The sequence below is a fragment of the Nannobrachium achirus genome, assembly GCF_963921795.1.
Source record: "Nannobrachium achirus genome assembly, chromosome: 10".
Classification (NCBI taxonomy): Eukaryota; Metazoa; Chordata; class Actinopteri; order Myctophiformes; family Myctophidae; genus Nannobrachium; species Nannobrachium achirus.
The window spans coordinates 51,998,221-52,012,457 of NC_137819.1; the positions used below are offsets into that span (position 1 = coordinate 51,998,221).

The 14,237-nt window shown below is 44.4% G+C and overlaps 1 protein-coding gene across 1 annotated transcript in view; it reads right to left on the minus strand.

Annotated features, from left to right (window-relative positions):
• fhod3a (formin homology 2 domain containing 3a) overlaps nucleotides 1–14,237 on the minus strand; it is a gene marked incomplete at both ends in the record, with an annotated part of 106,866 nt that overhangs the window by 7,851 nt on the left and 84,778 nt on the right. Inside the window, 7 exons of the mRNA XM_080735570.1 lie at nucleotides 566–685; nucleotides 2,132–2,314; nucleotides 3,249–3,407; nucleotides 6,654–6,797; nucleotides 7,438–8,201; nucleotides 10,624–10,992; nucleotides 13,299–13,516. Of these exons, the coding sequence (XP_080591696.1) occupies nucleotides 566–685; nucleotides 2,132–2,314; nucleotides 3,249–3,407; nucleotides 6,654–6,797; nucleotides 7,438–8,201; nucleotides 10,624–10,992; nucleotides 13,299–13,516 (1,957 nt within the window). The remainder of the gene's footprint in view (nucleotides 1–565; nucleotides 686–2,131; nucleotides 2,315–3,248; nucleotides 3,408–6,653; nucleotides 6,798–7,437; nucleotides 8,202–10,623; nucleotides 10,993–13,298; nucleotides 13,517–14,237) is intronic.

Genomic DNA, 14,237 nt, shown 5'->3' on the forward strand with positions numbered 1-14,237 from the left:
ATGTAAAGGGTGTTCAATAGTCCTGATTTATGCCAAACAATCTAAAACCTCAAAAATGGAGTTAAGAGGTTTTGGCCAGAAAGTGACAAATTATTCTCAGTCAGTACTGCAGGCTCACCCCACAATTTCTGCCTGAGAGCAACTGTTCAGACTCTATTTCCCCTCCCAGACTCTACCTCCTCTCGCCACCTCCCCTCGTCTGTTCTCTTTCTCTCTATACAGATGTTGATTACTTGGTCGTTATGTTATTTTCATAGACATAATACTGTTTGCTTGACTACAAAATGATTAGAGTTCTTTAGACTCATTAGTTCGATGTTTACCGTGTATCCTAGTTACTTTGTAGCACTTCATTTTTTTTTTTTCTCCTTTGCACTGTACTTACACAACCACGTCCGTACCCTGCCGTTTGTTGGCCAGGGTTCATGTCATTTACTCTGTTCTCGCACTTGCAAGTCGCCCTGGATGAGAGCTTGCGCTAAACTGAAAATTGTGATTCTATGACGACGTAAGCCTTTAACGAGAGGAAGTGGGAAATGACGAGACGGGGCGGGGGCGGACTCACGTTGGTTCCGTTGAGGAAGTTGCCGATAGCGAGCAGCGTGGAGAGGATGTAACGCAGCGTCTTGTTCTTCTCCAGCTGCTCCATGCCTTCCTTCAGGTCCTGCAGGGGCTCCGCCACTTCCTGGAGAGAAGAAAGCACGCGCACACCATTAACGATGTCAATTAAGAGACTCCGGACAGGGCTGCGTTTCATTAAAGGACTCGAGTTGCTCTCAAGCGTGGAGCAGGTGCACCGTGTCTCCCACTGCAAATCATCTGTCCCTGTTTATGTCCCTCATTAAAGGTCACCAGAGGTTGTGCAAAGGTTGCCATCGCAGTCGGCCGTTGGTATCAAATGTGGTTCTGATTACCTGAACCTTTTGTTGTTGTACAGTATGTACTCCAGTGTGTGTGTGTGTGTGTGTGTGTGTGTGTGTGTGTGTGTGTGTGTGTGTGTGTGTGTGTGTGTGTGTGTGTGTGTGTGTGTGTGTGTGTGTGTGTGAGTGTGAGCGAGTGCGAGCGAGTGCATCTGCATGGTATGATGCCCTCCATTAAGCGTCCTGCTACTAAACCATCCCATGGAGTCCAGTGAGGATCGGTGGTCAGGAGCCTTGCCTTCCTCCACAGTGAGATGAAAGGCAACACGGCATCCTGTGGAAAACCGTAAAATTTACGGGACAGCGTGGGAGACGCGGCATGTTTTCCACTCTCCGCTGTTTTGACTTTGAACTCTTGCTCTTGCTTCGCCGTTCTTTGTTTTGACTGAAGAATGTCCGCGTGCCAGCACGGGGACTAGGTGCCTCTAACTAACAAGCGTGCACGTTTCGATGTTGTGATGTAACGATGCTGTTGTTTTTGTCCATCTCTGCACGCCAGGGATGCTAATACACGCAGACACTCATGTGACATACACGCACGCAACCGAGGGTTGTGTGCATATTTTACTTGTTCGTTTTCTTGTATTGTGTGTTGTTGTCTGTTCTTGTGTCGGAGAGCCATCCACATTTTGATGCATACTACTGTACTGCATGTACAAATGAATAATAAAGCAAACCAACCAGCCAAATAATTAGTGTGGTTGCTATAGGCAACAAATGTAGGCCTACTTTAGAAAAGAGATGCCAGCACTCACTTTAGAATGACTTCTTCCATTTTATTTTATTTTTCCCCAGCAGCTGCAACAGTCGGACATTTCGACCCTACCGGGTCTTCCTCAGCGTGTATCGCTATTATAGGCAACACACTATTGTATTGTATTGTATTGTATTGAATTGTATTGTTGTATTGTATTGTATTGTATTGTATTGTATTGTATTGTATTGTATTGCCAGCAAAGTGAACCTGCTTTTTGTAAACTTTTTGCACAAACGTAAACGCTTTTGGTCATGTCTCACACACTGTTGTCACTGTTGTCATGCTTCACATGACATTACAATATATAATATAAACGTTAAGTCGGAATTCATTCCCCAGCGGATTCGTGTCACAGCAACCAATTTCCCAGAATTGCACCTTTCTGTTTGTCCATCCTTTTTTCACAAAAGCACATTCGGATCTGATCTGCCAAGACACACGCACGCACGCATACCTTCTCAGTGGCCTCATAGTCCAGCTTGAAGGCCCAGAGTTGGAGTCGGGCAGACAGCTCACTGATGGAGGACAGGGTGAGGAGGAACTGTTCTGCTGAACCCAGAGGGATGTCAGGGTTGGCCAGCTGGGCCTCCTGGATCTTCTGCTTCTCCTCCTCAGTGGGGATCATCGTCAGGATTTTCTACAGAGAAGAAAGACAGGAGGAGATGGGGGAACAAGAGACGAGGATGCGGAGAGAGAGAGAGAGAGAGAGAGAGAGAGAGAGAGAGAGAGAGAGAGAGAGAGAGAGAGAAGGGGAGAGTGAAGATGACAGTGAAGAAAAAGAATGTGAGGAAATGTGATGTAACAATAAGCGGTATTATCGTTTATGGTGACTCACGATAATCGCATTGTGGAGATACAATTTATCGTGATATCATCATCTGTCATGCACTGGGATCAATTCACCTTTTATTTGCCGAGCTGCATATAACGAGTACCACTTAAACCCTCTACTGGTAAAACATACTTATAATATACGTACTTGATAAAGTCTTTTTTTCACTGTCTACCAGATCTCTTTGCCAAAAAATAGCTGATCGTTGCGACACGTTGTGAGCTTGTAGATCTTTTTGATATATTTGATTTTGATTATCGCAATAATATCGTAAATCGCGATTTCTTTGGTCACATAATCGTCCCATCCCTAGATGTAACATGAAGTTACAAAGAGCCAAAGAAATTGTATGATTGGCTCAATCTTGACCCTGGTCCATCAGCTCCTATCCAGCTACTGTACTGTAGGTCAAATCATTGTATTCACCTAGTGCCTGATTAGACAGCTACTGAAGAGGAACAATCCCTTCAGGAACTCCTGACACACACACTGACACACACACACACACACACACACACACACACACACACACACACACACACACACACACACACACACACACACACACACACACACACACACACAAACACACACACACACACACACACGGTAGAAACTACCGTACAGTGATCAAATCCCATCCAAATGGCACGTCCCATGTTAAGTAAATATATCTCAGATGTCATTCTGGAAACTAATACAGTTCCAAATAGTCACGGTCATCTTCATTGTCACCTACCTCTATGCCCTCCTTGTTGAGGGCGTACTCGTCAAAGTTGAGGATGGCCGTTTTGATGGTGCGAGGGGGAGGCAGGACCGTCATACCGATGTTGATGGCGTTACTCCTCTTGGAGTCCAAGACTATTATCTCTGTCCGCTTGCCATCCGCTGCTGTTTTCTATAACACGTACATACGCACACGTGCGCCCCACACACACACACACACACACACACACACACACACACACACACACACACACACACACACACACACACACACACACACACACACACACACACACACACACACACACACACACAGAGGGTCAATACTGTGTCTGTCTCTATTTTCTCTCTCTCTTTCCTTTGTGAGCTGGCAGCAGTATTAGTGGGAACTTCACTCCATTGAAACTGTCTGTGGGAATTCCTGGAAACAAGGCAAGGTCAGGAGTAGAAGAATTAGCATGACTGGCGAGTCGTGCACAGGTTATTATGTGCTTGTGTCTACTTAAGGTGCTCCTGTATTTTATGTTCTTACTTTGTGTAAAAACGGCAAATAAGCACGGTACATGATGGAACCATAAAAAGGGATTAGTGGAGGGAAGTTGTAACTCACTGGCCACATCAAATACAGAGAAGGAGGAGCAGGTGCTAAGGCTTAGCTTCTGCCATTATTAAGTTCATATAGACTGATTGACTTATACTACAACCCTGCTTGTATATTTATATATCAAACATGGACAAAGCTAGCTGCGGGTGGTTTGGTGAAATGCGTGGATGAGACGCTGCGGTTTATCCACGAGCAACAAAAACGTGAGCACAAAACAGCGACCTTCGACAGTTCACAGAATGGCTGTGTTCTGAGAGTGAGGCAATGACCATCACCAGCCATGATCTCAGCCAACTAATGTTAGTATGCAAAATGCTTTGCTTCTTGTCTTGGTGAGTAAATACGGTGAGATAAACAAAGATGTGCCACACTGTACGACAAATGCCTGGGTGATAATCTACTTTTATAATGTTTCATTGAGTTTAGTATGCATTCTGCAATGATACATGAGATAGGCTACCGGTACATACGTTCTATTTAAGATACAGTACACGCTTGACACTCAAATGTATGTGAAAGCTCTTATAACATGATGAGACTTGTATAAGTACAGTACCAACATCACTATCAAAATATCCATCAATGTTTTTTATCTTAATGTTTTTGTTTAAAGAGGTGGTGCCATAGTTTTGTACCTTTTCTGTGTCTATGGAGTTAACATTACTCTAATAGACCCCCCAGGTGTGGTTATAATATGCAAATATGTCTTCCCTGTGTATTTTTATCACTTTCTGTACACTTTTTTGAAAAATATCTTTCTCCAAGTATAATCATAATACCTGATGATTACTGTATGTTGTAGGGGCAGGGGGGGTCACGGCACAATGTCTTTAATATGTCTTCCGAATTGTCTTTTTTTCTTTTTCTTCTTCTTCTTATGTTGCTGTTTGTTTTGACTTTGGTTTATTGACTGTACGATTTCACTGATGTACAAAGGTAAATAAACATCTACATAAAGTCCTGCCCCTTTGGGGGGGAAACAGCTTATAAAACAGTCCAATGCTCTGAGGTGTTTTGACGCCCTGGTGGTCCTCCAAAACTTGGATCCCGCCTGTTAATTGATAAGTCAAGCTCAACCAATTTCCATCCACAAAGAACACAGACCACCACCACTCTGCTCTCCCTCCACCAGTGGAGAGAGTGACTGTTTAATTGGTGCACCTCTAACAAGAGTTGCGGTTTTGGAACGGGAGCTTTTGAGTTCAAAGCATGAGGGGGCCTGCGTTGAGCACCCTGTCTTTTCACAGCATACTTTTTCTATTAAAGGCCTTATGGGAGTTAGACCCCCAACACTCTCTCTACACATGACCTTACTTAACCTTTTAAACTTTTTAAGTATTGAGATAATGGCGGCGCAATCCATAGGAATTTTTTGGCTGGCAAACAACAGGTGGTTGTAATCAAGCGGAAGCCAAAGCCGGCGGTCAGTGGAAAATGTGAGGAGCACCATTGAGGAGACAGTATGAATACAATAATAACAATATGTACATTTTGGGAATGTCATTCAGTCGCCACAGAAGTGGAATTAGCTTGACTCACAGTTTGCCACACAACATGGAAAGCTACTGTAATACTGTGAAAACAGATGATCGACAAGCTCACAGCATGTGATCGCTGTGATGCATTGTGAGCTTGTAGATATGCTCTTTTCGGTGTGCAACACCGTCTTGCAAATACGTATAAATCAGGCTTACAGTAAATGTCATGTGTGACATCCCACACACATTATTACCCTGCCCACAGCAATGCATGGCAGGCTTTTGTAATTGGTGTGTGTGTGTGTGTGTGTGTGTGTGTGTGTGTGTGTGTGTGTGTGTGTGTGTGTGTGTGTGTGTGTGTGTGTGTGTGTGTGTGTGTGTGTGTGTGTGTGTGGGTGGGTGGGTGGGTGGGTGGGTGTGTATGGGTGAGTGTCTGATTGATAGCAAGACAACTTGAGCTAACTAATTGCTGGGAAGATGTCTACAAAGTTTATTTGCCCATAGGAAATTTAGTGGTTTGGGTGAGTTACATTCTATGTATTTTCTTAATTGTAGGAAGCCATTCAAATGGAGCCGCAACAATGTCTCCCCCTTCCTCATATGACCGACCACTTAAACCACAATTGACTGCCTCCTGCACAAAAAAGGGAGCTTTTTCCTCACCTTGAACTATGGGTATTGATTGATATGCAATGAATTCTGGCTAGAGATTTGCAAGAACAAAATACTGCACTGTTCTTGTTCTAAAAAGCATTTCTTTTTTATGTTTTAAAGTTTCTTGATAAAAGAATTATGGTAGGATTTTTGCAGATGAATGTAAGTAAAATTAAAAATAAAAATGTATCCCCTTATCAGAAATCAAATGTGATGTACTATATTTATTTTAATATTATTAACATTTACACATCGGTGGAGCAAATTCACAGTTATTTATTTACTGGGTTTATTAATTGAAAAGACGTATTTTGAGTAGAGAAAGTGTGAAAACTCTTGTCCAAAGCTTCTCAGAAACACCAACTTCAATTAAGTGTTGTTCCAAAACTGGATATAATCTCAGAAAGTGATACTGAATGTCATTTCTACAAAATCAATGATCCCAGTTCCTGCATCGTTTAATTTGTGACTGTAGGGAGCATTTAGTATCAAAACCTCCGCCTCATGTCAGTCAGTCACGCCTCATGTCACACTCCATACAGTATATGGCCGTCCTTGTCCCTTTTATGCCCATGTATGGAGATCCCTGATGTCATCAATATTAAGCCCATGTCACACTCCATGACATGAGGTCGCTTCTCGCCCTTAGGGTGTTTTACTAGTTTCAAATAAACCAGTATACCTTAGTGACTGGCATCTCTTTAGACTTGGACTCAAACAGGTTTTCCAGTTTGGACGTATCCAGTTTAACAGACTCCAGTTTAGACCAGAGCGAATCTCCACTCCGTCTGTAGTCTCGGTACTCTCGGCTGTCTGATGAACGCACCTGAACACAAAGCACAAAGAATGCACAGGATCAGTTAAAGCTGAAATCTCATCAAATGGTGGTCCGCGGCAGGGGCGTCAATTGGGTATGGCAGGCGTATGCAGCTGCCATACCCTGGGTCCAGGGGGGAAAATAAAAGTTACTTTTAAATATAAATCCATGAAAGTCTCTTTGTCTATCTGGGCTGGTTATTATGTTGTTAAATAGGTAAAATAGGTACATACAGTGAAATAACTACAAATGCAAAATTGAACAAAATGGTCACTTTAACAAGGTATTATAATTCTCCACACTTGTATTCTCCCCGTCTTGACAAAATGGTATATTCCCAGGTTTCCGCAGGTCAGCTGCACAGGTGCAATTCATTATTGTTAACTGTGGCACGTTTACTAACATGCCAAGTTTAGCTGCACTTGAACAACCATTCCAGGCTGCCATATCCAGCCCAAGAAACCGTAGAAACAAAAATAAAATGTACTTCTTAAAATAAATGTATCATGCCTGTTTCTAAGGTATGGCAACATGACTGTCGCGCGCGCGCGCAAGACACCAGTCATGTTGCTTTTTCTGAACTGACACCACTGGTCCGCGGCTTAAATGCCCAATAAACAATGGACCCTGATATGATGTGTAGCATCACCTCGCTCCAGAAGAGCCTGATGGTCTTCTTCTTCTTGTTGCTGTAGAGTGCTGGCTCGGGCGGCGGGGCCGACGAGGGCGGGCAGTTGAAGGCGGGCGGGGGAGGGGGCCTCATCATGCCCGGCATGGGCGGGGGCGGCGGGCAGACGCCCGGCATGGGCGGGGGCGGCGGCAGGTGGCGGAGGAAGGGCAGGGGCATGGGCGGGGGCGGCGGTGGGAGGTCCCCGCAGCCGCCCATGAGCGCCATGGTGTCCAGGATGTCCTTGTCGTCGTCCTCCGTCAGGTCGGTGAAGTTGATGTCGCCGATGCGGAGCTCCCGCGGGCTGGCCAGCAGCTGGTCCCAGATGGTGTCCGACTCCTTCTTGGGGGGAGGCGGCGGGGGCGGCGGCGGGGGCTGCTTCTCCGCCTCGGGGGGCTCGTGCCCCCCGGGGCCGTCGGGGGGCTCCTGCCGGTGCGAGCCCAGGTCCTTGATCAGGTCCCCGAAGCGCTCGGCGAAGGCCCGGATGTTCGAGCGCCGCTCCGTGGCGGTGTTGTTGTCGCCGTTCTGCGGTTGGGCGTCGTCCGGAGGCCCGTCGGCCACCTCCCGGTTGGTCTCGCCGTCGTCCTCCCCCTCTCCTTTCTCTTTCTCCTTTTCCACCCCCTCCTCCTCCTCTTCCTCCTCTTCATTGCTGGGCTTCTTGCTCTGGGAGTAGAGCATGTCCAGCATGAAGAGCTTACTGTTGGAGAGCTTGCTGCACTGCTCGTTCACTTCCGCCTCTTTAAGACCTAAAGGCAAGGGAAGGAAACGTAGGGAAAATGTATTTGTATAGCACATTTCAACAACAAGACTAGTGCTTTACACAAAAACATTTTAAGACATTAAGATAATGTGCATTAGGAGAGTGCAAAAGAAAAGTAAAAAGACATCTGAATAGAACACCAAAAAGTGAAAATAAAACAGAGAAGTAAAGAGATAAGTAAAAATAAAAGAAAGAAGGATGAGACAGAGAGGAGAGGTAGTTGATTTATCACCGTATGCCATTAGAAGGACCATGACATGTCAAATACGGACAAAAATCGGCTGCCAAACACGGTTGCTGCGGATGGTGTGGTAGAATTGATGACTGAGGAAACAGTGGAGTTCTGGTAAAGAACCAAAACACAGAGCGGAAAACGGCTGGCAACCTTCCAAGGGTTCACAGAATGGCTGCGTACCAACAAGGGTGAGGCCAGCCAGCAGCACCTGATGTTTTCTCAGTCAATTGCCTCCCCGCACGGTTAGGAGATCCCAGCAGGACTGCCATTTCCTTCACCGAGTCAGTTGATGTTAATCTAATTATTCAATTCACAGGTTGACCAAATGCTGTTTTCTCATTGTCTTTGTTACTGTAATAACTAAGGCTTTGGTTATGTTAAAAGCAAATGAATTGCTTTTTGTTGTGTCCAACCTCAGGCAACGATGTGTGCCAAAGTGATGATAAACTATATATATCATAATTTATTTCTAGAATTTAATCTGATAAATGTCTGCTTAAATTCTCTGCCAATGAAAAGAACACTTTGGCTTAACTAAAACTCAAAAACACACTCACTAAAATATTATTATTCTTTGCTTTGTTTAAAACAATAGACAATAGTTTTTCTCATCTGGCCAGCACTGAACCAGCCAGGGACCCTGTAATCATGTGGACAGCTACTGGTACGCCCCAATAAGATCCACTCTGTACTAATAATGTAACACAATGTAGTGTTCACTACAGCAGTGGTTCCCAGCCTGTTTTCCTAGGAGCAGCCAAGTAAAACAGGGGCTGCTCGAAAACAGACTGCTTCCTTACATCTGACAAATGCCCCCCCCCCCCCCCCCACGTGTGCACACGCACGCACGCACACAGTCTATATAGTGTTCGTATGATGAATAGCGAAAATAGCCGATCTACAAGTTCTACAACGCTTCGCATCACAACACGTCGTGAGCTTGTAGATACAGTATTTACGCAACATTTAAACGATTTTGATTTGGAAATTGTTTTGAAAATGTTTGACTATTTTTGACAATACAAGTATTGGCATCAAAATGTACTTAAAGTACCAGAGTAAAAGTACTCATTGTGTCAGAATGTTCCTTTTAAAGTGTTTAAATGTATGAACATCTTTTGAAAATAGCAGATCTACAAGCAAATGGAGTAAAAGTAAAAGTATTGGAAATTGGCACTATTCAAGTAAAGCACAAACACCTCAGGTAAATGTACTTAGTTACTTTACACTGGGGGGTCCCCAGATGATTAACTTAATGTACAACATTGTTTTCTCATTCAACAGTAAACAAACCAACATAAAGTTTAAGTGTATCGAGGGCATCTGCACATTTCTAAAGTGACAATTTAAGGACTTTTCAATACCTCTAATAACGACAAATTAAGCATTGGCCAAAATTGTCAAATATTAGAGGCAGAAATTATGAAAATAGCCCATCTACATGCTCACAACGCCTCGCAACGCGAGGCATTGTGAGCATAGATAGTAGATAGTAGATAGTAGATAGCTCTGCTATTTTCACAATGGGACAGTGTTATACAAAATGTAATGCCTCAACTCTTAGTGCTCGTCAGGGTGAGGGGGTCCCCAGTTAAAATATGATTATTTGGGGTGTCGCGGCCTGAAAAGGTTCACACTAGGGCATTCACGAATAGTGATTTATAGTATTCGAATTATTCGACCTCAAAGTATTCGAATAATCGAATATTCTACAGGACTGGCCAAACTGTCAAATATGAAGTAAGCAAGAGGCGAACATTGTGAAAATAGCCGATCTACATGCTCACAACGCCTGCGAGCATGTAGATCTGCTATTTTAACAATATTTATCTGCGGAACCGAGTCACATTAAATGTAATACCTACAATTCCAAGTGCTTGTCAGGGTGGGGGTCCCCAGTTCAAATATGCTTATTTTGGGGGTCACAGCCTAAAAAGGTTTGAGAACACCTGGTATAGAGCATTAACAAATTCCTATCTAGCCAAGTTTTATAAACTATATATTTCTTAGAGAGAAAACAATAAAAAAAAAAAGTAAAAAGCGAATATTCGACTTCGGTGAACAACGTAGAATAGTGACTTTGATATTCGAATATTCTAATATTCTAATATTTGGTGAATGCCCAGGTTCACACCAGTGATGTGTAGATGGCAGGTGAAGGAGGAGCTCTCACCATTGTCACTGCTGCCCCTCTCCTCTCTCTCCAGAGTGCTGCTGGCTGAGGAGATGCTGGAGGCCGAGCAGTTGTCCTTCTCATTCACCTCCTCATTCTGTCGCTCCTTGTCGCTCAGGATCCCGCTGTCCTCCTCCCCCGCCTCCTCAACGTCCTTCTCTCCACGGGGCTCCTCCTCCTCCTCCTGCTCCTCCTTTTCACACTCCTCCTCCTCCTTGTTCTCCGTCGACTCGCTGCCGTCCTTCTCTTCTTCTACTTCTACTTCTACTTCAACCGCGTCTTTCTGATCGCCCGGCTCTACTTCTTCTGCGGTGGCCTCGGGCTCTTTCTCTTCCGTTTCCGCGCTGGCACTGGAGTCATCGGCCTCCCCTGTCAGGCGGCAATGAACACGTATGGTTTTAGATGCTTTAATACTATGCTTACAGTGTTGCAGAACGTGCTAGGTGTAAAAACGATTCATTTTTAAAATGAATGAAGACACATGAGAACTATGAAAATAAAACCATAGAGGTGACACCGGAATGGTACCTGTGCCTGTCTGGTAGAATTTTGATTATAATAGTTCCAAAATTACAAACAATGCTTAAAGCCAACAATGCTTTATTGTTCAAAAAGACACCCCTTAACTGATTATCACATGGCTGATAACATAATGTAACATCTAATGTTCGGTATCTATCTATGGCGAGCACATTCAAAATACGCACGCTGGTGACCACAAACCCATCAATTTAACTTTTACAATGTTTAAATATTACACGAAAAAATTACACAAAATAACCCTAGGACAGCTGTGCAGCGTGTACAAGAGTTGCTATAATTCACGTCCAAGTACACTGATAGCTATATCAGTGAACTGTATAGAAATACTGTTTGACACGGTTGCATGACTGACGTTTGGCTTTTTCAAAGAGGCCTCTGTTTGGCCCGCATGTTTTGAGCCTGCTGTCGACGCACGCTCACACACACCAACAAAAACACACACCCCATTCACCAACGTAAACAATGTGTCAGGCACACAAAGGTGGGTTGTCGTTTGCACCAGGATATGAACAGGAAATGAGGAATTAGGTTCCTGTTTACCTCAAAACATACACACGCACACGGTACAGTCCAGGCTGTGATGCAAGGTTAGAATAACATGCGTGGCTCTGAGGCTATGAGGCCCTTATACACTAGCTCGCTTGAGCTACAGTACCTCCGCTGCGTGCGTATACACATTTTACTAAGGCGCAAAACAAGGCTGTGTTCTTACGCAAGATGTTTGGCATCAGGCTTTCAAAAAGGTCTTTTAAAACCCTGTTTGACCCTTTCACCCACATCTTTTCTCACTTCCCCACTCTCCCCAAGTCTCTCTCTCTCTCGCTCTCGCTTTCTCTCTCCAACTTTCTCTCTCTCTAACTTTTTCTCTCTCTCTCACACCTGCACATTAGTTGAAATGGCAGGCTACAAGCTGAAACAATTTCAGGTTAAGAGTGATTGCGCTGGGGCGCACTGGTGGGAATTGAAACAAACTTCTGGTTTTAATCCCCCCCAGCCCTCAAGGAACAAACTGTCAACCATTCAGTGCATTGTAAATACAGTGAAAGATCTGAACGTTAACACTAACCCAAAGGACCGTCCGATGAACACACATGACGTGCTATGAAATGCTACATCATGTCTTTAAGCTGTCATTGCTGTCAAAGATTCTAGGATATACTGACCGTTTCAGCCACACACGGTAGGTTTGTTCCCAAGACAAGCACTTTCAACCTGGCCTATTCCTGGCCTATTTTAAAGGAGCTTTTTCATTTTGGCCGTTGTCAGGCTGACTTTGTTTATATCCCTCTTCTATTATTTTATATGGAATCCATATAAAAGAATAGAAGAGGGATGTAAACAAAGTCAGTTTTGTGGTCATTTTTGAAAAGAAACACATATGAAGCTTAATTTTATTTATAAAATATTTTCGCAACATAATTTTTATTTTAGCATCCGTTTTTCAAGAAAAAGTTGACTATACGTAGCTTTGGGTATGTCATTATAAGCAAAATCTACAAGCTCCTAACACATCGTAATGTGACACATTGGGAATTTGTAGATCTTCTATCTTTGCCACACGACACCATAGTACAGTACGAAAAAGATTAGATAAGGCATTTTATAACCAGAATGAATTTAGCTTGAAGAAGGTGCAGGTCTCATCTGCTCTCAGATAACTCGTTTATACAACCAGGAAAAATGTACCAAATTGTTTCTACTCGTATCTTGTCACTTAAAGGGGAAGACCACCCATTTTCAATATTGAACTGTGTCATTAATATACCTTAGAGGAGTTGTGCCCTCTTCTGTGTTGCCTAGAACTGGAGGATTGATTTTGGGGTTTGTATTGTAAAGTACAACTTGATGACATCACACATTGTACTTTACAATACAAACCCCAAAATCAATCCTCCAGTTCTAGGCAACACAGAAGAGGTGGAACTTTTTTTCTCCTCTAAGGTATATTAATGACATATTTCAATATTGAAAATGGGTGGTCTTCCCCTTTAACCAGCTATTCACACATCTCTGTCCGTGAGCATGCACTAAAGTTTAGCACTGTGTTCCCATAATAAGAGCATAACCCTAACTCTAACATCTCACTGTTCTTAATGGCGCAGCGTTGCGTCGTCAGCGTGAGTTGTACTTACCGGTCTCGGAGGGAGTGTAAGGGGTCACGGGGGTCTCCGACTCGAGGTCGGCTTCGCCCTCCTCCTGGGAGGCGAAGGAGGACGGCGTGCTGCTGCGCGACGACGACGGCCACGCCTCCGAAGGTTCAAAGGTCAGGCTGAGGTCGGGGCGAGTCTTCGGCACGCGGACGTGCTCCCTCTCGTACTCCTCAGCTGCCAACCGCTCCACGGTCTTATACCTGGGATAGAGGGAGGGAGGGAGGGAGAGATGGAGGGAGCAGGGGAGAACGGGGGGAGGAGGATAAAAGAGGCAGAGAGAGGGATTGGGAGATTGGAAGAATGGAGAGAGAGAGAGAGAGAGAGGACATTTATGAAGCAGCTACAGGATGCCGTAAAAACACATGTTTCTTCTGCTCGGAATTGCTGTCCTCTCTGTGCCAAATCGCCAACAAAACAGCTCATCAGCTTGCGTGTTTGGCCCGATGAGCTCCGGCGGATTCCATAATACCTTCTCTGAGTGGTCACACCTCCTCCGCTCCACGCACTAGATCAGTCCATCTCTCTCCTGTCTACCTTGCCCCATAAAAGCTCCAAAACGCATTCTATGCACTCATCACTTGTTTCCTGCACTTTTATACACCATCATTCTCTCTCTCTCTCTCTACAGGCAAGCACAGAGCTATTACAAGCAGTTCACGATATGGAACGAGAGAGAGAGTTTGAGACAGACAGACAGACATAGAGAGAGAACAAGAGAGAGACACATAGACAGAGACCTGAGAGGGAGGACAAAGAGTGAAGAAGGACAAGAACAGGAGAAATGTAGAGACGCGCTGCGTTTGGTTTGGCTGCCGAATGACCAAACATGAGAAGTGAATAAAAGTAAACCTGTTCAAGATGTGCCTCCGCTCTCCTCCTCCGCTCTCCTCCCTCCCTCAAGTCTCTCACTTTCTGCCTCCT